We start from the raw sequence: 22,768 nt of genomic DNA on the forward strand, positions 1-22,768 counted from the left end.
GGCCAATGCTTTGGTTGTTATATCATTTCACTCACCTGATGATGGGCATCTGGACAGTTTGTAGGTTTTTCTATTTGTGAAAGTATACATTTTTCTTAGTTCCTCTTGCATACACATGCATTTCCCTTGATATATATATATCAAGATATATGTGTGTGTATGTATATGCGCTGAGGAATGGTATTACTAGACTATATACTGTGTGAATACTATTATCTCATATCTTTTTCATCTAATATTTTTACTTGTATGACTTTGTCTTGGGTAATCTCTTTGAGAATGTTTATTATGTCTATTTTAAATTCATGGTCTGCTTATTCCATTAGCTCTACTTCTAAAATGTTTATACATGAATGTAAAGGCTTTTGGTACTATACAATTATGTATGGTGTAATGGTCACCTTTAAAGAACTGAGATCAGCAAGCACACAAAAATCAAGTCAACTCTTTTAGATAGCATTTCATTTTTATTGTAAAAAATGTAAAAAAAAAATTATCAAGAAAAAAATAAAGATTTATCAGAATCCAAAGAACTTCCTTGAGCCGACAGTGACTAGTGATTAGTTGCAGACAATATGTGCATCTTCTTTGCAATTTATCTCAAAGCTCCAAGGTCACTCTAACACCACATCTCTCCACTCATTCCTTATCCTTGGCCCTGGGTTGGAATGTTATTCAAGATTGTAAACATAAAAATAATCAACATTATCCATGAACACCAAGCTGAGAGACTGGTCCTCTTACACAGGTGTATTGTAACAGAAACGATCAACATCTCTGAAAGTGTACCTTCATTCACTTCAACTTCTTGGCTTTGGGCTCCCTCAAAGAGCTGAGCATTCCACTGCTCCTCCTCCACTCGCAGATGTCCACATAGTCACAGGTCCGACACTTCCATGCCTCTTCCACATCAACGCCTTGAGGGTCTCGGCGGCCCATCCAGTAGGCCACAAAATGCCGCACCTTGCTTTTCACCTCTTTCTCTTCAAAGGCTACAATCTCTGTGCCCAATGTAGTGGCAGTCTCTTGATGGACATACTCAAGTTTTAGGGTATCAATAGCTGGGAGATCAGACAGTGTAAGAGATAAGAAAACCAGTTCCATAAGGTCGCCCAGAGATTTTACAGACACACCTCCTTGCCTGGCATGCCTCAGCACTGAAGGCCCCAGTGGCTTGTCTACACACAATTTAGTGTGGTGGATTAGACTAGCAGGAGTCACCTTCCCTTGTACCATGGCATCAAAGATATATTTGTATAGACTAACTTGAAAATAGTCTTTCTTTTTCTGAGCTGACAGGGGGAGCACAGGGCGCCTTCGTGTCTTGAGTTCAGCCAGCTCCAGTTCCCCCTTGGATGTGTAGTGCAACTCATCAATCACTCCAACAAGAAAGATTCCCTCCACTTCCCCAAACACTGGAAACTCTCTGATGCGCCCTTCTGACTGTAGGGTAGGAACCATTGATAGTATGTTCAGAAACTTAACTGCCCAAGCATCTTCTTTAGTGGTGGTGGGGACTGTCACAAGGTCATGAAGTTCTAGTTCTTTTGCTAGGTGGATGCTAGCACCAATGTCCAAAACAGCTGCCTTCTCAGGTGTCAAAGAACCAGGAAGTTCCTTCCCATACACCATCTGCAACTCACACCAGTCCTGAGTACACAGGTCAGTGACATATAAATACTTCAAGTGGAATCTATCCATGGGTGACAGGACATCCAATCCCCTTTTACAGTTCTGCAAGCTTACAGGTTTGTCATCCTTCCCAGGGAGTTCAGAAGAAGGGCCAGGCTTGCTAAGTGAAACAGCTGATTCTTTGGCATCTTCCAGGTCCAGAAACTCTACTAACTCGGAGTCACTTATGTCTGAGAACCCTGAGGCTTCTGCTGATGCTGTCTCCTCTTCCCCGGTCTCAGCCATGGTACGGTCCTAGATTGAACAAGTAGGGACCTATAGAACACACCAAACATTGTCAAAGACTTACAAATTCCTGAGATAAAAAGAATCATATTGGCTGACTGGTTGGTTCATTCATTCATTTCAATACTGAGAACTGAATCCAGGGCCTTACGTATGCTAGGCGAGTGCTCTACTCTGAACCATATCCTTATCCCCAAGAAGTCGATTCATTTATAACTAATTAGTAATATCAATGAGTTACACACAGGTACACTTTACAAAAGGAGTCTTTGTGTTTGTCTCGGATGAGAATCCGAGTCGATTTTTCTTTTCACTCCCAGAGGGAGAATGCTGGTCACTGTACACACTAATTAAGTGGCGTGCTGCTGGGCTGTAACTGTAGCCCAGCAGAATTTTGTTAAGAGAGTAAGTATTTTGTTTTATTTGTGGACCTGCCACTAAAATATTGTGAATGAAAAAAGGTCTACTAGCACAGTTAAAAAATAGAAAAATTAGTATACTGAGACAGAAAAAATACTGACACATTCATGAAAAAAGAAGACAACAGTTCACACTGATGTAAAAGTTAGACTCAAATGCATAGCCTAGACACTCTTATGCTGCTAAAACCAAAAGTTTAGAAAGGATGATGTAATGGACTCTTGACACATTATGACTTTACCCGCTGCCTGGCCCAGTGCTTTTAGATATACCAGAGATTAATCATAAAGCTACTACATCATCCATCTTATAAAACTTTCTTTTTGGACTTCTGACTTTTGGGGGTTGGGGTTGTTAAGACAGGTAACCCTGGCTGTCCTGGAATTCAATCTCAAACTAAAAGATCTGCCTGTTGCTGCTGGATTAAAGGCATATACCACCACTGCCTGGCAGACCTCTGACTTGTTAAAGATTTATAAATATCTAGTATTATCCATAGAAAATATTTTATATATGAATATATGTTTTTAAAGTGCACAGATAAAGCTAAAAATTATTAGGTGAAAAAGAATGAGATGTTCAGAAAATACAGGTCAGTGTCAAGAGTCTAGGGGTCCTGCACATACAGATTTTGAATTTAATCTTGAAAAGTCCAGTAGAATTTGCTGGTATGCTACTTGTTTCTTGAATAATCTTGGGCATATTTCAAAATTTTCTGATGATACTGATGATACTTACATCTTTAAAATGTAAACTAATCCTCCCATGCCTCCAGAGCTAAGACAGTACAGATATTAACACACACTAAATGTGGTTTTCCTTCTCCTTCCAAAGGAAATGACGGACGGGTCTATTATGCATCTATTTGCTTGACAAATGGTAACTTTACGAGAGAGGTAACTCGGTACTCACCTGGGCCTTAGTTGATTTCCCTCCTCGCAGGGAAGAGCATGAATTAAAATGGCAAAGCGAGCCGAGGGGAGATGCGTAGGTACTTGGGACCTTGCTATGATGGAATGTGGACTTGTGTCCTTTTCACCTGACCACTCCCTCACATTATGGTATTTCCACTTGAGTCACGCTGCAAGAACAGCTCGCCTGTCATAAATTCTCCTAACAATGGCCTCTCCAGGGTAAGGTCTCCAGGCGGTCAGTTCTGCCCTCCAGGTTCCCAGCCGCAGCCTGAGGTCGGAGACCCTGCCTCGCTGATAGCTTCCGTCTGCCTGCCACTGCCTTCATCCTCTGCGTCCTGACTCGTTACAGGCCTTCCACGCAGGCAGACCTGTGCTTCCCACTCAGCTCCCAGCTCCTGTCCCCATGGTGTACCCACGCGCGAAGACTCAGTCTCGGGTGGTGCCCAGCCCAAAATACACAGCAAGAACCAGGAAGGAGGGGCGTGCCTGGAAGGGGCGGCCCCTTAGCCCTTCACCCCAGAATTCCCCGCAGCGATTGGAGGACCGCCCCCTTTCACCTCCCCTCCCCCACCCCGTGCCGAAGGCCCCTAGTTCTCGCGAGACTGGGGCTGAGTGAGCATCTACAGCCTGCTATATTTCCTTATGCACCAGCGTCTAGTGTATTCAGCCTGGAAGGTTGTAGCTGTCACCGTCCCGGTCTCTTACGACCACCTGCCCGGAGAGAGGGAGGTCTTGGTGGTCACCTCCCGGTTCCCAGTGCAGCTGGCCTCTGACACCCTTGGACCCTGGCTTCCCAGCTTAGGGGACTCAAGCTTCAAAGACGCGGGCAGTTGTCAGCGCCCCTTTTTTATTTTCCTTCGTCCTTTTTATTGGCCTCCAATTTGGGATTCGCCTGCTTCTGCTTTTTCGGTGCTGGAATTACAGCCATTGTGCTCCTATACCCAGATCCTTTCTCTTTAAAGATTTTTTTTAATGTTTGTATTTATGCGTATAAATGTTTTTCCTGCGTGTATGTCTGTGGTACAAGCCTGCTTGGTGCACGTAGAAGCCAGAAGAGGGCCTCGGAGTTACGAAGGGCTGAGACCACGTGTTCGCAGAGAAACAAACTCAGGTCCTCTGCAAGAGCTGCTAGTGCTCTTAACCTCTGGGCCTTTGAAAAATACTTCCCAGCCTAGGGTGTCCCATGCCAAAAATCTCAGCACTGGAATTTTAGGCTTGAATCTAAAGTCTAGAAGGATAAAGCTTAGCTGTTAGGTTCATTCAGTAAATTCAGTCAACAATTTAAAGGGTTCGCCAGAATCAGGGTTTTATAAAGTCTGTTATATCTGGGGGAGGGTGAGCAGATGCCAAACAAGGAAGTTGGGTAGAAAAAAAAAAAAAAGAGGAAATTGCACAAAAGGGGACTAAAACCCACGAAATACCATCCTCAATCTCGGTGGGAGCGAACACAAAAGAGAGACACTGTGACCCTCCCTTTGGCAGTATGGAAACAGTAGGCTGAGAGAAGTGAATTTTCCCAGGACTAGTCAGAGCAGGACCTGTCTCCCAGGAAGAGACTTCACAGGATCCTTACAGCTTGTCAAACCACTCTGCAGAAGACACAAACTGAGACACAAGGACAGGATCGTTCTTGACCTGACCAGCTTAGTTGGACAGCCCTCTTGCCCCAAACCAGGACCCCAAAGATGGTCAGTCTTGGAAATCGTTAGACCTCTGTGTTTGTTCCTCTTTCCAACGTGGTCTCATTGAATAAATCCCCTTCCTTTCATTAAGGGCATATTTAAGGTGAGTGGCTGAGCCTAGCCTCTTAATCCTACTAGAGTCTATCTAGTGTTAGGCCCTAAGACAATCCAGTAATAAGATTGGATATTTGGGGACCATAAAATCTTTATGACAAAATCAAAGTATATTTGGGTAGAAATAGTATTGATGGTTCTGCACTCAAGACAATTGTCTTAGAATTTCCATTGCTGTGAAGAGATACCATGACCAAGGCAACTCTTATAAAGGACAACGTTTCATTGAAGCTGGCTTATGGATTCAGAGGTTCAGTCCATTATCATGGTGGGAAACATGGCAGCATCCAGGCAGGTATGGTGCTGGAGGAGTTGAGAATTCTACATCTTGGTCAGAAAGCATCCAGGAGAGTGTCTAAAAGCACCCCCCCCACACACACACACAGTGACATCCTTCAACAAGGCCACACCTACTCTAACAAGGTCACATCTCCTATTAGTGCCACTCCCTGGGCCAAGCATATTCAAAACACCACAATGATCTTCATCTTCATGTAATCAAACTGAAGGATTTTAAGCAATAATGCAGCTTGATTGGGTGTGTTTTAGAATGTCATAGTAGTTACCTATGGAGACTAAAGAGGAGTACAGATTCTCCTTCACCTTCCTAATGGTTCTTCACCCTCCTAATGCTGCAGTCCTTTAATACAGTTCCTCATGTTGTGGTGACCCTCAACCACAAGATTATTTTCATTGCTAATTCATAACTGTAATTTCCTGCTGTTATGAATCGCAATGTAAACATCTGATATGCAACCCCCAAAAGGGTTGCTGTTAGACTAGAACTCCTGCTCTTCACTGCACAAGCTGGGAGACCCCGTCTGCCCTCCTTCCCACAACCCCACCCATACAGAGAAGAAAATTGCCCTGTCTTCTCGGAGAAAACGCTGGGCTGACAAGTCATCACTCCTTGTCTCCCTGTCTCTGGCAACCCACCCAAGAGTGCCCACCCGGGATGACCATGTATGGACACCATCCCAGCTCCTAGCTGGCCCGTCACCATTTCTCGACCCAATTCTATAAAATCCCCTTGCTTTAGCCTGGATGTGTAACTTCACTGACCTCTACCTCTGAGACCGGTGAACCCACCTGAGGGCTGCCTCCTAATAAACCTGCCTTTATCTACTTTTAATCTGGTCTAATCTGGCCAATATTTGAGCCACCAAAGAAGATAAAATGCCTATCCAATTCCGGTTGCCAATCTCTGCCAGAGGAAGCTCAGCAGACGATCAGAGCAATGAGGAAGTGCTAAGAGCCTGATGGAGGCTCGCCCTGGCACAGAAAGGAGGTGAACTGGGGCTGTCCTAGAACGGCCCCAATTACAACTAATTGAGGGAGATAACAGGTGAGGAGAACAAGTTTCAGCTGCAGAGTTGGATTGACGGTGGTGCACCTTTCTGACTTAGAAATGCAGACTCTACTGTAGAGACAGTAAGTTTTCAACATGTCAAGTTCAAAGTAATTATAGAATAATCAATATCCACATCGATCACAGTTTGGAGCTCAAGAGAGACTTCTAAGATGGAGATGGAAATTGGAGAAGTGTATAATGTCAGTAAGAGCAGCTGAATCAAGCGTAAGGCCACAGAAGAGAATCTGCTAACAGACAGTCATGGGGAAAAACATGTCTGTCGCCAGCAGAGGGAGAAGTGGTACACGGTGACCCAGCAGGCACTGGCAACTGACCAAGCCAAGGGACAGGCTCTAGCAAATGCCCAATTTGCAGTTTAAGGGGTGCATTCACTCCAGAATAGTGATGAACTGAGCCCAACGCAAAATTGTTGTTGAGATTTTCTAAACTCAACTGCAGGAGTCTTTAAAGCTTTTAAAAAATTGCGTGTGTGTGTGTGTGTGTGTGTGTGTGTGTGTGTGTGTGTGTGTGTGTGAGAGAGAGAGAGAGAGAGAGAGAGAGAGAGAGAGAGAGAGAGCGCAAAGGCATACATTCTGGGTTTATGAATTTAAGTGCAGTACTTATAAAGGCAACCGGTATTGGATACCCCTTGGAACTGGAGTTATATGCAGTTGTGAATGGCCTAAGGTCCTCTGCAGGAGCAGTAAATATTCTCAATGGCTGAGCCATCTCTCCAGCCCCAGCTGCAGGGCTTGTGAGCGTGAATTTCATATTGCAATATCAAGTTTGAACATCTCTACAAACATAACAGAAGACCTCCTGGGGCAAACTGGCTATACTCAGCAGTGTTTGAACAGAGCTTCATGGCATAAACCTATAATCTCAGCTACTCAGAATATTGAAGTGGAAGCATCATGAGTTCAGGTCCAGCCTGGACAACTTAGTGAATCCAGTCTCCACACTGGATTCAAGGTGTCAAGGGGACGGGGGAGGTTGTTGAGGATGTAGCTCAGTCGGTAGGATGCTTGCCTAGCATACACAGGGCTCTGAGCACAGCCCCCAGCACTGCATAAACAAGGTATGGTGGCCCAAGTTTGTAATCCCCGACCTTGAGAGTTTAGAGGCAAGAGGATCCTAAGTTTAAGGCCATCCTTGACCTCACAGTAATTCCGAGGCCAGACTTGGGGGGAAGAACGAGACTCTGTTTCAAAAAAAGAAAAAAAAAAGTTGATGTTGTTCAGTGGAAGGACTTGGGAATAATGCATGATGCCCTCAATTTAACTCGGTATTGTAAATTAATTCTTTAAAAAAGCACAGGTATTTAGAGGTATTTAGAAAGCTGGTATAAGAAGTTTGGAGAAAAGATACTCAGAACTGTGACTTTAGTAAAGTACATGGGTAATATTTTAAAATTAGATAGTCGGTGTGGGCACACGGAGCTCAGAGGACAGCTTGTGAGGACAGTTCTCCTACCTCATGGGTCCCAAGGATCAAAATCAGGTAAGTTACTGCACTTAGTGGCAAAGCCCTTTGCCTGCCGGGCCACCTCTTCAGTCTAGGTGGTAACATTTTAAACAGCAGTTCCCAAACACTGATCTATAAATCAGTGAGTTCATAAGAAATAATTTATTCATCTACCATGAAATTAAAAAAAATAATTGTGAATTTTTCATAATGCTTATCATTTTGTGTGTCAGACAGTAGTAATCGACATAGTGTGTATTTACACTTTTGGCAAACTCCAAAGTTGCCACCAACGTTATCAACTTCTCAAGTTAATCTGAGTCCTGAAATTTTTTTTTTTTTGGTTCTTTTTTTTTTTTTCGGAGCTGGGGACCGAACACAGGGCCTTGCGCTTCCTAGGTAAGCGCTCTACCACTGAGCTAAATCCCCAGCCTTGAGTCCTGAAATTTTAAAGCTCAGTATGACCAATTTAGAGCTGCCTGTTGTTCTTATGTCCTGGATCATCTGGAGAGGCATTCCTTCTGTGTATTTTATGGTGTCGGCTCAGGGATGAATTATAGCTGAAGGACTTTCCACATTCGTTACACTCATACGGCTTCTCTCCAGAGTGATGCCTCTGGTGTTTCTTAAAGGACGAGTCGTGCCTGTAAGCTTTCCCACAACGCTTACACTCATAGGCCTTCAGTCCCGTATGCACAGTCTTATGGTTGTTAAGGTGTATCCTCTGCCGGAAGGCTTTCCCGCACTCCTTACATCTGTAGGGTCTCTCCCCGGTGTGGATTCGCTGGTGATGTGTGAGGTACGCTCTGTGACTGAACGTCTTACAGCACGAAGGGCACTTATAGGGCTTCTCCCCGGTGTGAATCCTCACATGTTCACTGAGGTGTCTAATCTGTCGGAAGGTTTTCCCACATTCATTGCAGCTAAAGGGCTTCTCTCCAGAATGAGTCCTCAAATGTTGGACCAAGCTGACGTTCTGGCTAAAGGCCTTCTGACATTTATCACACACAAAGGGTTTCTCTCCCGTGTGAGTCCTGCGATGCTGGTTGAGGGACGAGCGATGTCGGAAGGCTTTGCCGCACTCCTGACATTCGAAGGGCTTCTCCCCAGTGTGGATTCTCCGGTGTGTATTAAGAGATGCACTTTGACTAAAGGCCCTGCCACACTCCTTACACCGGAAAGGCTTCTCACCAGTATGAATTCTCATGTGCTCAGTAAGGTGGACGGGTTGTTTGAACATCTTTTCACATATATTACACCGGTACATTCTGGTTCTTATGCAGCTCCCTGGATGAGTAACTGAATCTGATTTATATTTGTTCCTCTTTCTGGCTGGTTTGTATTTACGATGCTTCTGTTCTAAAAGAACATTGGCGCTCTCTGGGCTTTCCAGGTTGTTCACTTCTTGGTGTTTCTTTTTGTGGGTCCAAACGGCTTGTCTCATGCCTTTCCCACAGGTTTCTGGGTGCCTCTCTAATGTATCGCCGTAGCTGGAGGCTTTTTTCAATGGAGAACAAACTATATGGTCCTCGCTGAGCCTTCCCCGCATGGCGCCATGATAAAACTTGACGGAAATGTCATCCTCTGAAGTTGACTCTTTGGTTTCTAGCTTAGTCTTCACATCTGAATCGGAAAAAATGGGAATAACTCATTCATTATGCTTTGAAGGAAATCAAACACTGTGAATGCTGTGGAAGAGATTTAGATACAGTATGGAAATCAGAGTGAGGTTTTTACTGTGTTTAGACAGAGCTATGCAGACTGGACAGACAGTAAGGAATGAATTAAGAAGCAGAGAACAGGGATATTCAGTGCTTGCCCTGTGCCACTGTGTAAACCCTGGTCACTGTGTAAACTAGATGAGATGGCCTATGCCTGTACCCATCACTCAAGAAGGGGAGGCAGGAAGATCAGAAGTTCAAAGTTATCAATGGCTAGGCAGTGAGTACAGACCAGCTTAAGATACTTGAGAGCCTATCTCAAAAACAAATAAAGTGGGGCTGGAGAGATGACTTAGAGGTTAAGAGCACTGACTGCTCTCCCAGAGGTCCTGAGTTCAATTCCCAGCAACCACATGGTGGCTCACAACCGTCTATAATGAGATCTGGTGCCCCCCTCTGGCCTGAAGGCATACACACACTATATACTTGATAAACATGAAACAGTGTCTACTGTTCTTATCCGATTTAATATGTTACAAAATTTGCAACATTTAATTCTCTCTACAGCTCTTTCTTCTTTTTCTGTTTTGTTTGTTTTTCTCTTGTTTTGAGATGAGGTCTCACAGGGCTAAAGGTGTCCGAGTTCCTGCTTTTTCGCCTCTACCTTTTAAATGATGGCTGTGTGTCACACAGGTGGCTTACTTGTTTTGTTTTGCTTTTTTTTTTAAGATTTATTTATTTATTATCTATAAGTACACTGCAACTGTCTTCAGACACACCAGAACAGAGCATCAGATCTCATTACAGATGATTGTGAGCCACCATGTGGTTGATGGGATTTGAACTCAGGACCTCTGGAAGAGCAGTCATTGCTCTTAACCACTGAGCCATCTCTCCAGCCCACCTGTGTTCTAATAATACTAAAAAATGACATTGAAGGACTATGCCTTCAACATTATGGCTTTAAACTGACAAATATTTTGAAAAACTATCTCAGAAATATTAAAAAGATGCTACTCCCAACCCCAGTGCCAGTGCACACTTTCAATCCCAGCACTCAGGAGGCAGAGGCAGGAGGATCTCTGTGAGTTTGAAGCCAGCCTGGTCTATAGAGTGAGTTCCAGGACAGCCAGGACTGCAGAGAAATAAAAACAAAAAAAAAATTTTTTTTTAAATTTTGGCTAGTTTTCTTCCTTAGTAACTCATTACATCATCACTAATATTTCAGGTGATGGGTTTATGTCCATGAAGGATATACTTTCCTGTGAGATCTTTAAGTCAGTATGAAAGGATCTTAAGCATTTTCAAATTTCAAGCTCTCAACAGAGACAGTACTGATTTATCGGCCTTGGCTCTGGGCCTGGAAAGAAGGGGATGATGGGAAGAGACCATCTGTGTACCTCACTCCAAAACTCAGGGACAGGATCAGGCAAGACTGAACTTTGAAATTGGAATTCTGCTATTTCACTGAATTAAATAAATACCTGTTATTTAGTTCTTTTTTTTTTTTTTTTTTCGGAGCTGGGGACCGAACCCAGGGCCTTGCGCTTCCTAGGCAAGCGCTCTACCACTGAGCAAAATCCCCAACCCCACAATACCTGTTATTTATATTTTAGGTCTTTTTTTTTTTTTTCCAAAGACAGGGTCTCAAGTAGCCCAGTCTGGCCTCAATCCTCCTTTAAAGGTGAGTATGACCTTGAAGTCCTAATCTCCTGCCCCTCACTCTAGGACAGAGTAGCTGGCTAGTGCTTCTTTTAAAAAACCCTCTACAAGGTTACTTTAAAGATTCCATCAAGGGGTTGGGGATTTAGCTCAGTGGTAGAGCACTTGCCTAGCAAGCGCAAGGCCCTGGGTTTGGTCCCCAGCTCCGAAAAAAAGAATTAAAAAAAAAAAAAAAGATTCCATCAAGAGACGACCAGGCTCACAGAGCTTTCATTGGTTTCTCTTGGTTGCTTGCTTTGCAATCCCAGCACACGCAGGCGGTCTCTGCCCCTGCACCGCACCCTCAGCCTGTATCACACTCAGCACCATCGGTTGTGGATGATAAAACCCAGGAGGCTGCCCAGGCTACTATTGTTTGTAACTGTTTATGAGCAGTTACTGTTTGTAACTTAAGATCGCTGTGAGTGTTAATTCTGAAATCAAGCAGGGTGTGATGATTCTGGCCTGATATTCTGAAAACTGAGGCAGGAGGATCATCTTCAGTTTGAGGCCAGCACAGACTACAGAATAATAATGCCTTGTTTCAAACTCCCCAAAACAATGCATTAAAGTTTAAAATGTCAAGTAGACATGTTCAAAGTAAGGTATTACTACCTAGATGTTGCATTAAATGGCAGAAAAGGAAGCACCATGCCAGCTTGCGCCGGCTACTCTCTGGCCCCAGTGGTCTCACTGCCTCCATGGCTAGCCCCATGCGACCGCCCATCTCGAGGTTACTGTCACAAAACCCAGTAAAATCAAAACTCTAGAGACTTGTACTTTATCAGTCAGATTTATATCAGTAAATTCTCACCCACAAAACGCCCACACAGTGAACTCAGAGCCAATTGATATTGATATAAGCTGCCCACTAAGATTGGAGAAATTGTCCTGTAATAATCCATCCCTTATATGATGATTTTCATAGCTACCCGTGGCTATTTAAAGCCACATGGATCTGGGTCATTCTTCTCTTCCTCCATCTTCCTTCCTTCTCTTCTCTCTCCTCTCTCTCCTGCCTCTCAAAAGCTCCCAGTCCACCCTCCTTCTCTACTGTCCATCACAGGCTCTAGCCTTGTCTTTCACCCACCCTCACCTGCGTACAGACAGCAATCTACACTTAGCAGCAATAAACAACATATGACTCTAAAAGTATATCACCTATGGTAGCAAGTGCAGGATCTCAGAATAAATCTAACACGAGATATGTCACATGTGTAAGACCTTTGTGGAGAAAATCCTGAACCGTTTTATTTTTTGAGGCAGAGTCTCAGGTAAGCCAGGCTGGCCCTGAATTCCAGACCCTTCTGCCACTAATTCCTAAATTGCACACTGGAGGTTATATGGATCTGATATATGTACACATGTACATGTCTGTCTGGGTTCCTCTAGGAGAGTTGGCTGAAGCATACTGCTGGGTCATGACACAGATGTCCCTTCATTTGGCTTTTCAGTCAGCTTCAGTGTTTTATGTTTCCAGTCAGCAGGCTTGAGGGTTCCCAGAGATCAGCATTTTTGCCAACACTTGAACATTAATGTAAATTCACTGGGTGAATATTGTATTATTTTTTTACCTTTCCTGAGTATTTGTAAGAGAAAAGTTAAGTTTTTAAATTGCGTGTGTGTGTGTGTATGTATGTGTGTGCGTGTGTGTGTGTGTACACATACATGGCACAGCACACATGAGGATAGAGGTCAGAAGACAGCTTTCAGGAGCCAGCTCTCTTTTTTCACACTGTGGGCCACAGGGGTGGCACTCAGGTCTTTAGTTGTGGCAGCAAGGACCTTTACTGCTGAGCCGTCTCACCAGCCCTCTGGCAGGACTTTTTATGAAGCCGTTATGAAGAAAAGTATATACCTGAGTTAAAAGGAGAATCGAAACTGAAGTTGGGAGCATAAACTAACAGTGGGAAAAGGAGACATAAAAAGCCGAAGAGAGGAAGATTTGTGGAATGTAACACGGCACTGAATTCAGCAAGTATCCACGAGGCGCTTCCAGTCAGCTACTTCCGATTCCGTGAGGGGATCGGGTTTAACTCTAAGGAGCCAAGACTTCTCTCCCTTCTAATTACAAAGACTCTCAGAAAGGTTTGGAAGGGGAAAGAGCAGTGAAGAATGAAATGAGGCCTAGTGCAGGTCCTGTCAGTGCCCTGGGCCTTCCCGACAGCCTGGGGAGACTGAGCACTCTGGCCTACCTACCCAAAGGGCTCATCTACCCTGATCTCACCTAAAATGGAATCCTTTGGGCCTTGACTCTCTGCCGTCCATGGTCCCTCTCCTTTCTCCAACTGGGAAATCACAGTAGGCTTGGAAAGTTGATATCCTGCTTATGGAGTTAAAGAAAAATTATGAATGTTGATGCTGCTGTTGAAGAACTGCCCCAGAGTTTTGTTCCAGCTTCTGCTAGTCAGGTTTTCTAATAACCAACAGAGTCACAACTTTCTTTTCTAGCTCGATGAAATAAAGCTGTCCCTTAAGGAAGGTCGTTACACCCTAGTCTTCAAAGGATCAAGACAGCACTAATACAGAACCCACAGCCAAAATCCAACAAATCCATGACATTGACAGTTTAGCAACAGTGGCTCTCTTACAATGGCCAGGTTTGTAGAGGACACCTGCTGTGGTGGATAATTTTTAATTGTCAACTTGACACAACCTTGAATCACCTGAGAAGATTCTTAAAAGAAGAACTGTCTAGATTCAAGTTGGTGTGGGAGGCATCTTAAGACCCCAGTCCACTGTGGGTGGTGCCATTCCCTAGTCTAGGGCTTTGGACTATGTTGGAGTAGAAAAAGCTACCTGAGAGCCAGCAAACAAGGATGCATTCCAGTCTTTGCTCTTTACTGAAGATGTGATGTTTAAGTTCTTGCCTCAACTCCCCCCAGATTATAATTTGCTTTTTGTGGGGTAATTTTTATCACAACAACAAAAATCAAATAAGAACAGCTGGCTAGTCCTTACCCACTGATACCAGGTTTCTGTAGTTCTCCAGCATCACCTCCCGATACAAATCCCGGTATGCAGGAGCCAGTTGCCCCCATTCCTCCTGGGATAAGTCCACAGCTATGTCCTTGAAAGTCAACAATTCCTACAATATCAAACAGTCAGAGGAGTCAGAGTCCACCCCGGTCAAAGTCTAAGGAGCCTTGGCAGTATTCCAAGTTCAGAGATTCCACACCAATTTCACCAGGATTTTCTAGAGGCTGCTATAAGTAATTACATATACAGGACAGAAAAGAAACATGAAGAAGTGAAACCACCAGTGAGAGCTGAGGTGATCTTGTTTTGGGGTGCTGAAGAAAGCAGGGTTCTCCGAAACATAGTTTGGCTAGAGGCAGTGATTCGATGGGGGAGAGCCATGTGGAAATCTCGGGGAAGGGTATTCCAGAATGTTCCAAAGGCCTGGGTGAACATCTGTCTGAGGAGGAAGAGCGGCACGGAGGGAGGCGGCTCTGTGGTAAGGGAGAGCAGGAGGAGAGGAGAGCAGAGGTGAGGGGCATGGAAGGAGGTTCTTCGGCATTAGCACTTACCCTAATACCTATACATCCTACACATCCTTATGTTTCTTCAGAAAAGTTTTAATTAGCATATACAGTACTAGGTTTCACTGTGGCATTTTAAAACAGCATTTGTTTTTGTTGGTTCTCTAACCCTTTCCCTCAGGCCCTGAAGCCCACCTGGTCCCTTTCACTCTCCCACAGACTCCAGTTCCCTTCCCCCACCCAGCCTCCAGTTTCCCCCCACAGCCTTCTTTCTCCCCCTCCACAGTCTCCTGTCCCCCCACAGTCTCCTTTCCCCCCTCCAGTCTCCTGTCCCCCCACACACATCCTCTTCCACTCTCACCTGTCTCACTGCCCCTCCCAACTCAACACCTCTGTCCCTCCCACTCTCTCCTTCTTTCCACACTTCCCCCACCTATACACAGAGGTGTAGACAGTGTAAGTGGAGATCCACACGTGAGGGACAACACAGTATTTGTTTTTCTGAGTCTGGGTCACCTGGCTTTATACAATTCCCAGATCCATCCATTTTCCTGAAAACCCCATGTTTTCATGCTCTGGGCATCGAGGCTGGTTCCACATCTTGTGGTCAGTATGCAGCAATATACACGGCTATGAGGTGTCTCTGTGGTAGGACACCGCGTCCTTCCGGGATGTGCCCAGGAGTGCTACAATGCAGTCATTTCAAAGTCTTATTTTTGAGAACCCTCCATACTGACTTCCAGAACAGCTATACTCATTTAGAATCCCACAAACACTGAGTACGGTCCCCTTTCCCTACATCCCCAACATCTGTCCCCTCTTTTCTTGACGACAGTCATTCTGACTGGGATAAGACAGAATCTCAAGGTTACGCGTGGTTTTTGTTGTTGTTGTTGTTGTTTTAAGATTTATTTATGGGGGCTGAAGTGGTTAAGAGCACTGACTGCTCTTCCAGAGGTCCTGAGTTCAAATCCCAGCAACCACATGGTGGCTCACAACCATCTGTAATGGGATCTGATGCCCTCTTCTGTAATGTCTGAAGACAGTGACAGTGTATTCATATAGACATAAAATAAATACATCTTTAAAAAAATATACTTACATGTATGAGTCTTTTGTCTACATTTATGTAGACGTGTGTACCTGGTGCACTAGGTTAGAAGAGGCCATCAGATCCCAGGGAAATGGGATGGTTATGAGTCACCTGGTGGGTTCTGGGACATGAACCCAGGTTTTTTCCAGAGCAGCAGATGTCAGTGTCACTTAAAGTAGACAGGATTGATAAAGACAACGTCAGGGTAGTTGGGTTTATGAGGATGCACCGCCATGGGCTTTTAAGGGTGGTCAAAAGTCATTCGAGGACAAAAAGGAACACTTTTCAGTATTCAATCCACAGGAAGGTAGTAAAGCTGGATGAGAAAGTTGCAATACAATCAGGACAAAGAATAAAATACACGCGGAGCAACCACATCAATGGCCAACTGTGTGCATGGACTAAACAAGCAAGAGCTGGCTATGGAAGTCACACTGTAGACATGGGCTTACAGTAAGACACATGGGAAGGTGGCTCTGTGCAAACATAATGGAAAAACTAGAGAGCCAAGTTAAAGTGGACTGTAGGCAAAGCCATATTGCCAGACTTTGAAAAGGAGGAGGGGAAGGGGAAAGGAGGGAGAGGAAGAGGAGGAGGAGGATGGAGAAAGGAGGAAGAAGAGGATGGAGGAAGGAGGAGGAGAAGGAACATGTCAGACAAGTCTAAGAAGGTTTGGGGTGGGATACTGTAACTCACAGGGCTATTTCATATTCTATGGTCTATTTATGCTAAGGTCTATTTAAGGAGATGGTTCAAGCCTGGTAGCTTTAATCACAGCAAAAGCAGGTGGCTCTCTGAATCTGAGGCCAGCCTGGGCTACAGAGCAAGTTCCAGTTCTAGGACAGCCAGGGCTACACACAGAAACCTTTCTAAAAAAGTAGTTATATTATTATTATTATTATTATTATTATTATTATTATTATTATTATTATGTTATTATTAATCAAACAAAACTGTCAGAACTAAGGGGACAGAAGACAAAGTCCTGGGTTCATCCTCAGATCTGTATAAACTGAGTGACAATGTAAACATATAACCCTAGGGCCCATGCCCTGGGTGTGGAGGTAGAAGGTTCAGAAATAAAGGTCATCCTTGGATACATAGTGAATTCTACGTAGCGAGTTTAAGGCCATCCTGGGCTACATGAGACCCTGCTCAAAAAACCAGAACCATGAAGAATGGAGATCTGACTAACACTCTATGTAGTTCAAATTACTGAACAACTGTAAAATCCACATAAGACTTAAAAATAGTCTATAGATAAACTCTGTAAGTCATTGTAGAGTTTAATTCAGTTATAAGAGGGAATGTGGAAACTTCCTGTCCTCTCTTGCAGGGGTGGAACTGCGAACTGATTGGAAAGGAGCTCGGGGGAACTTCCTGCGACAAACGAAAGTTCTATTTATTAGACCGTAAATGCACGTCAAGACAGGGGCACTTTTAGAGGTTGGGGATTTAGCTCAGTGGTAGAGTGCTTGCCTAGCAAGCGCAAGGCTCTGGGTTTGGTCCTCAGCTCCGGGGGGAAAAAAAAAAAGATAGGGGCACTTTTTAATCTCCTGTATTTTGCTCTTTAAAGCTTTATTTTGTATTATGTGTATGAACGCTTTGCTCAGAGTGCATCCTGTATGCAGTGCCTGCCTGCAGAGCCAGAAGAGGACTTCCCAGAACTGGAGTTATAGACAGTTATAGCCACCCACCCAACTGATGCTGCTATCCAACCTGTGTCCTTAGGAAGAGCAGCAAGTGCTCTGAATATCTGAGCTCTCTCTCCAATGTCTGTCTGTCTGTCTGACTAAACTATGGCCCTGCTACATAGGCAAGGCTGTCTTCCCAATTGCTCCAATTTCACTCCTAGCAACCCTCTTGCCCCAAAGCCTCCTAAGTACTGGGGCTCCAGATGTGTGCCACCATACCCACCTGAGTCATACATCCGTGCTTTCCTATGGGTCACTTATACCCCAAATTTGAATAAAAATTCAATCTTTCCCTGGTGCTGAGAGCCTAGGCTTTTAATTCTTAGTTACATTTACTATGTATGCACTAGGAGAGCGCTATAGAATGCCTTGTGGAAGCCAGGGCAGGGACTCCGCACTGAACCTGGAGCTTGTGTTTCTTCACCTAGGCTGGTAAACCAGTAAGCCCCAGCGATCCTCTCTCCAGGCCCTACAGCACTGGGTTACAAGCACACCCAGATTGTTATGCCGAAGGTGGGATTTGAACTCAGGTCTTCACCATTGTATAGCAAGCACCCTTATCCATTTGAGCCCTCTCTCCAAGCCATTATTTTACTTATGTTTATCTTAGACGCCAAGTAATTCTGTTGGTTTGGAGCTGGGGGAGCCACTATAAAAATGGAAACTGCCACCACAGAAACTTTCTATGTAACTTGTCTGGACCTCCCCAGATTGAATTATTGGTCTCAACCTACTTCCACTTCTCAAAAAAAAAAAAAAAATGTGGTTAATGGGCTAGAGAGATGGCTCAGCGGTTAAGAGCACTGGCTGTTCTTCCTGAGTTCAATTCCCAGCAACCACATGGTGGCTCACAGCCATCTGTAATGGGATCTGATGCCCTCTTTTGGCCTGCAGCTGTGCATCCAGATAGAGCACTCATTAAATAAAAATCTTTTTTTTTTTAAAGTTGGTTTACATTTTTAAAAACTAAGGAGGAATGTCAAGAAAAATCAAGGAAACTCCAACACACCTGGGATTCTGCTGCAAAGATGACAGGGCTCGTTCCATCAGCTAAGCTTTCTTGTTGAGTCCTATTGGCGTCATGGGATGGCAGAGCTGTAGGAGAAGAAACATGAGGCGTGTACCTTCCCAGCTCCCTGGTCCCACAGCTGGGGGCTTCTTCATACACTCACAAAGAGCACATAGCCTTTGCTGGCCTGGACCTCAGAGACCTGCCTGCCCCTGCCCCTGCCCCTGCGTACTGAGACTCAAGCTTTCCACACCACACTGGTCTTGCTCTTGTTTTTAGACAGGGTCTCACTCAGTGGGTGAGGCTGACCTCAGCGGCACACTCAGCTGGGCACCACATTCTTTTTTTAAAAATTATTAATTAATTAAGTCTCTCGGCACCACATGCTTAACCTTTGATTAGGCTGAACATACCCCACTCTATGGTTCTCTTTGAAATCCACTCTTCAAAGTATAAATCTTTCTATCTCTTCTCCAATAAAAACTAAGACACTATCTAGACCTGACTCCGTGGTATCTGCCTTAGGAAAATGCAATGGCAACAAGGTTTCTTGCCGATTATATACCAAAGAGCTTTTTAGAGGCTATCTGCTATTATTTTTATCTGCATCTCCCTTGGCAATTAATAATAAGTAAGCATCATGCGTAATAACTTATTCGTGCCGGGCACGGTGGCTCTCACCACTCCCTGCACTCCAAAGGGGGAAGCAGGAGGATAAAGGGTTAAAGAGCAGCCTCTGTTACAGAGCAACTCAAATTGGAGGCCAGGATGGGCTGAGCTGTACATGAGACACCTTGACCACATAGCCAATAAGGAGGGGTAATATTCATTTTTATCAACTGTTAAGATGCTTAGCCAGGGCTGGAGAGATGGCTCAGCAGTTAAGAGCACTGTCTGCTCTTCCAGAGGTCCTGAGTTCAATTCCCAGCAACCACATGGTGGCTCACAACCATCTGTAATGGGATCAGATGCCCTCTTCTAATATGTCTGGAGATAGCTACAGTGTACTCATACACATTAAATAAATAAATACATTTTTATAAAAGCTTAGCCAAAGTCCCTCAGCTAAAACATAACAAACTCTGGACTAAATACAAGGCATTATGGGTATGAACAATGAGTCCAAACAAAACACGGACTCCTCTTCCTCCCTTACTACTTTGAACAAACTGACTTTTGGGCATGTCTTAAAGGAATTCACAATTTAGGTAAAATGAGAGCAGTCAGGCATTTTGTTCCTGCTCTCGGAGGAAGATGATGATAAAAAGATTACCAAAAACACTGACTAGGGCATGAGTTTTGCAGAAAACCTGAGACTCAGGGGATAGAGACCTTTGATTTTCCTGATTCTGAGTGAGAGACCCTCAAGCTTAGGAACTGAGAGTGAGGGGAGGGGCACATCCTGTGGCCCTTCTTCCTGTTGTATATTGTTTCTGGGGATGGAAAAAGGAGGGGCACACAGTAAAAGTCACAAGGAAGCAGCATTTCCTTCACACATGTCCTGACCCTGAAAGTACAGGCATGAACCCCACAAAGACCTTTTTACCCCTAAGTTATCCACAAGGGACCACCCCTTCTCCCAACTTTGTCCGTTCTCACCTTCTCCTTCAAACACTTTTGTCACATCCACCCATAGGGACACCCCCTCCTTGGTCTTCCTGGGATGGTTCAACTTCACCCACGTGCTGGCTTCAGTGGCAAGGGAGATCAGGAGCTGCTGAGGCATGATGGTGCTGGCCTGACTGCAGGTGGCACTTTCTGGTGGGGAAACTGTTGGAACTTTCGATGACAGGCTTCCCGGTTGTATGGATTTCAGACCATAATGTTTTATCCTCGAAAGTCCGTTGAGACCCTGCAATGTCAGAGACCATCAAGACCTAAAGAACTCGGGGTACAGATGCCATTTCTTTGGGAGGCAGTCCTGTGAGCTGCTCAGAGGCCTTTGCACTCCTTCTTTCTTTACCTTCCTTCTCTTCTTCTTGTGTGTGTGTGTGTGTGTGTGTGTGTGTGTGTGTGTGTGTGTGATGGGGTTTCTCTGTGTAGCTCTGGATGTCCTGGAATTTACTCTGTAGACAAGGATGGTTTCGAACTCAGAGATGCACCTGCCTTTATCCACTGAGTGCTGTGATTAAAGGTCAGCACCACTATGCCTGGCTGTACTTTCCTTTAAAACTTTGTCTGTCTGTCTGTCTGCCTGCCTGCCTGCTTCTTGCATGGGTGTGTGCGTGCATGTGTGTGCTTGTGCCATGGGGCCCAGGTGGAGGGCACAAGATAATGTATGGGAGTCCATTCTCTTCTTCCACCAGGTGGGTCACTGGGCTTGAATTCAGGCTGGGGGGCAGCAGATGCTTTTCCCCACTCAGCCGCCCCACTAACCTGCTTTGTATGGCTAAAGAGCAAAAGGCAAGAAAGGAGAGATCCAGAGAACCCATCATACAGCCAGAAGTCCAGAAATTTATTTATCACTGCAAACAAGGCCAAAAAGATTTGGCACCAGTACTGAAATAACAGTGTCCTGGATACAAAAGTAACCCTCAACTCCAAACACACAGATAGAAAGACACCAATACCAAAAAAAAAAAAAAAAGTACAAGTTCCACATGACCTGACCTGACCTGACTTCTCACCCTGTAAGCTGCATGCCTCTTCTGCAAGGAAGAATCTTTGATGCCAGACCTGTTTGTAAAGCTGAGACCTGAGGCACTTCAAGTCTGAGCTTCAGTTTCCCCATCTATAAAATGTGGATGGTAACTGTACTTCACAGGGATGCTGCGTTGAGACAATGTTAGGTCTACAGGAAACTCTACGCTAACAATTAAAACCTTTTTAATTTAAAGCTTACAATAAACATCTTAAAGTTTAAAAAAAAAATCGCATGTGTTTATTTAAGGGGGTGGAGGGCACCTGACAACTTTTGAGAGTCGGTTCTCTCCTTCTACCATGCTTTACCGGCTGAACCATCTCACCAGCCCAGTGGGCATCATCTTTTAAAGTTATTTTAGAAAACAATTAGAGAGCTCAGCTTGGGTAGCTCCGTTGATAAAACAACCATTCACAAGCAAGCAGCAACAGACATCACCACACACCCAAGAGCCCAGCAGCTGATGGAATGAATCCTCGGTTGAGACGCAATTAAAACTGAGAGGGGTACCTGCCCTCACAGAGCTGGAAAGAAGGATGTATGTATGTATGTATGTATGTATGTATGTATGTATGTATGTATGTATGTATGTCAGGTGCAACCAGAACCACTGCAGAGTTGACCATAGCAGCAAATTTGGAAACAACCCCAATCCATCATCTGAATCGCCCATTCAGCATATGAACAGTTGCTGACACCCGGACCTGATCCAGTGGATCTAATACCCCAAAAGCAGTTCCCCCACTCCCCAACCTCGGGGAGGGGTCAGCTCTTTGAAGTCCGGGGGAGGGGGAAGGAAAGGTGAAAGACTGTCCAAAGAGACCGGAGCTGGTGGCAATAGCCCCGAATTTGTAAAAAGTCTCGTTACTAAGTGCAGAAACTTTGTGCAGCTCCTTCCGAAGCAGCTGGCAATCACAGATGCTTGCGGGACAACCCATCCACAGAGCTTCGCACGCAGCCACCCGGACCAGCCCGCAGACCCGCAGCGGAGCCGCCTACTCACCGGAGGATCTCCGGAGCAGCCCCGGGCGGGAGGCGCGGATCCGTTCCCGCCAGCCTTCCACGCTCACACCGCGGCGCCCAGTGTGCACCGAGGTGGCCTCGGGACGGGACACCGGCCTCTCCCGCTTCTCACCCTCCGCACCCCGGAGCGCTGCGCTCCGAGCGCATGGGAGTCCTACCCGGCCTCCTGCACCAGCCGTGGACGTGCGGTGCAGCGCGGGCTGCTGCTCGGATGCCAGACAGAGTTCGGCTGTACCCACCCCGCCCCTTAGCTCTGTCCCAGTCCCAGCGCCTGCACCCGGGACCCGCCCACCCCACGCCGCCCGCGTCTGCACCCTGCCCGTGGCTCCGCCCACCCGGGTGCCGAGCGACCCAGATCCCGGAAGCCGGAAGCCGCCCAGGCAGACCCAGGGGCGGCGCCCAGCGGAGCAGGCGGCGCCTTCTGAGGGTCTCCAGGACCCGGTGGCCCGGCGTGTCTTCCTGGGGAAGCCACTTGTCCGTCATTCTTTCATTCTTCTTAAGGCTTCAGGATGCAGCCTTAAATAGCAGTTCCTGCTCTCTCCTAATCTCGTTCTGGTGAATTCGATAAGTGAAAAATAGACGACAATCCAAAAGGCAATAGG

The 22,768-nt window shown here is 45.3% G+C and overlaps 2 protein-coding genes across 5 annotated transcripts; both read right to left on the minus strand.

The window, feature by feature from the left end:
- Positions 1-451: 451 nt before the first annotated feature.
- Exo5 (exonuclease 5) lies at positions 452-3,769 on the minus strand. Its single transcript, NM_001107973.1, has 2 exons — positions 3,250-3,769; positions 452-1,947 (listed from the first exon to the last, which is right to left on the minus strand). Exon 2 carries the CDS (start codon positions 1,915-1,917, stop codon positions 796-798), a length of 1,122 nt encoding a protein of 373 aa, NP_001101443.1. The 5' UTR covers positions 1,918-1,947; positions 3,250-3,769; the 3' UTR covers positions 452-795.
- A 771-nt stretch (positions 3,770-4,540) lies between these two features.
- On the minus strand, positions 4,541-22,456 carry Zfp69 (zinc finger protein 69). Of its 4 annotated transcripts, none has more exons than XM_002729537.6 (6): positions 22,147-22,456; positions 20,102-20,354; positions 18,503-18,588; positions 14,186-14,312; positions 13,452-13,547; positions 4,541-9,485 (listed from the first exon to the last, which is right to left on the minus strand). In XM_002729537.6, exons 2-6 carry the CDS (start codon positions 20,226-20,228, stop codon positions 8,332-8,334), a joined length of 1,590 nt encoding a protein of 529 aa, XP_002729583.1. In that variant the 5' UTR covers positions 20,229-20,354; positions 22,147-22,456; the 3' UTR covers positions 4,541-8,331. The 4 variants fall into 4 exon arrangements, with proteins under 4 accessions (XP_002729583.1, XP_006238852.1, XP_006238853.1 ...); XM_006238790.5 differs by having other exon boundaries at positions 13,452-13,550; positions 22,147-22,432; XM_006238791.5 differs by lacking the exon at positions 13,452-13,547 and having other exon boundaries at positions 22,147-22,432.
- Between the last annotated feature and the right edge of the window lie 312 nt (positions 22,457-22,768).

The sequence above is a fragment of the Rattus norvegicus genome, chromosome 5 (assembly GCF_036323735.1).
Source record: "Rattus norvegicus strain BN/NHsdMcwi chromosome 5, GRCr8, whole genome shotgun sequence".
Lineage (NCBI taxonomy): Eukaryota > Metazoa > Chordata > Mammalia > Rodentia > Muridae > Rattus > Rattus norvegicus.

Coding starts and splice junctions, on each gene's coding strand:
- Exo5 (NM_001107973.1), bottom strand. CDS start 1,917: ATGGCTGAGACCGGGGAAGAGGAGACAGCATCAGCAGAAGCCTCAGGG.
- Zfp69 (XM_006238790.5), bottom strand. CDS start 20,228: ATGCCTCAGCAGCTCCTGATCTCCCTTGCCACTGAAGCCAGCACGTGG. Junction 14,313..18,502: donor TCTTTGCAGCAGAATCCCAG/GTGTGTTGGAGT, acceptor TTGATATTGTAG/GAATTGTTGACTTTCAAGGA. Junction 13,551..14,185: donor CAGAAACCTGGTATCAGTGG/GTAAGGACTAGC, acceptor TAACTCCATAAG/CAGGATATCAACTTTCCAAG.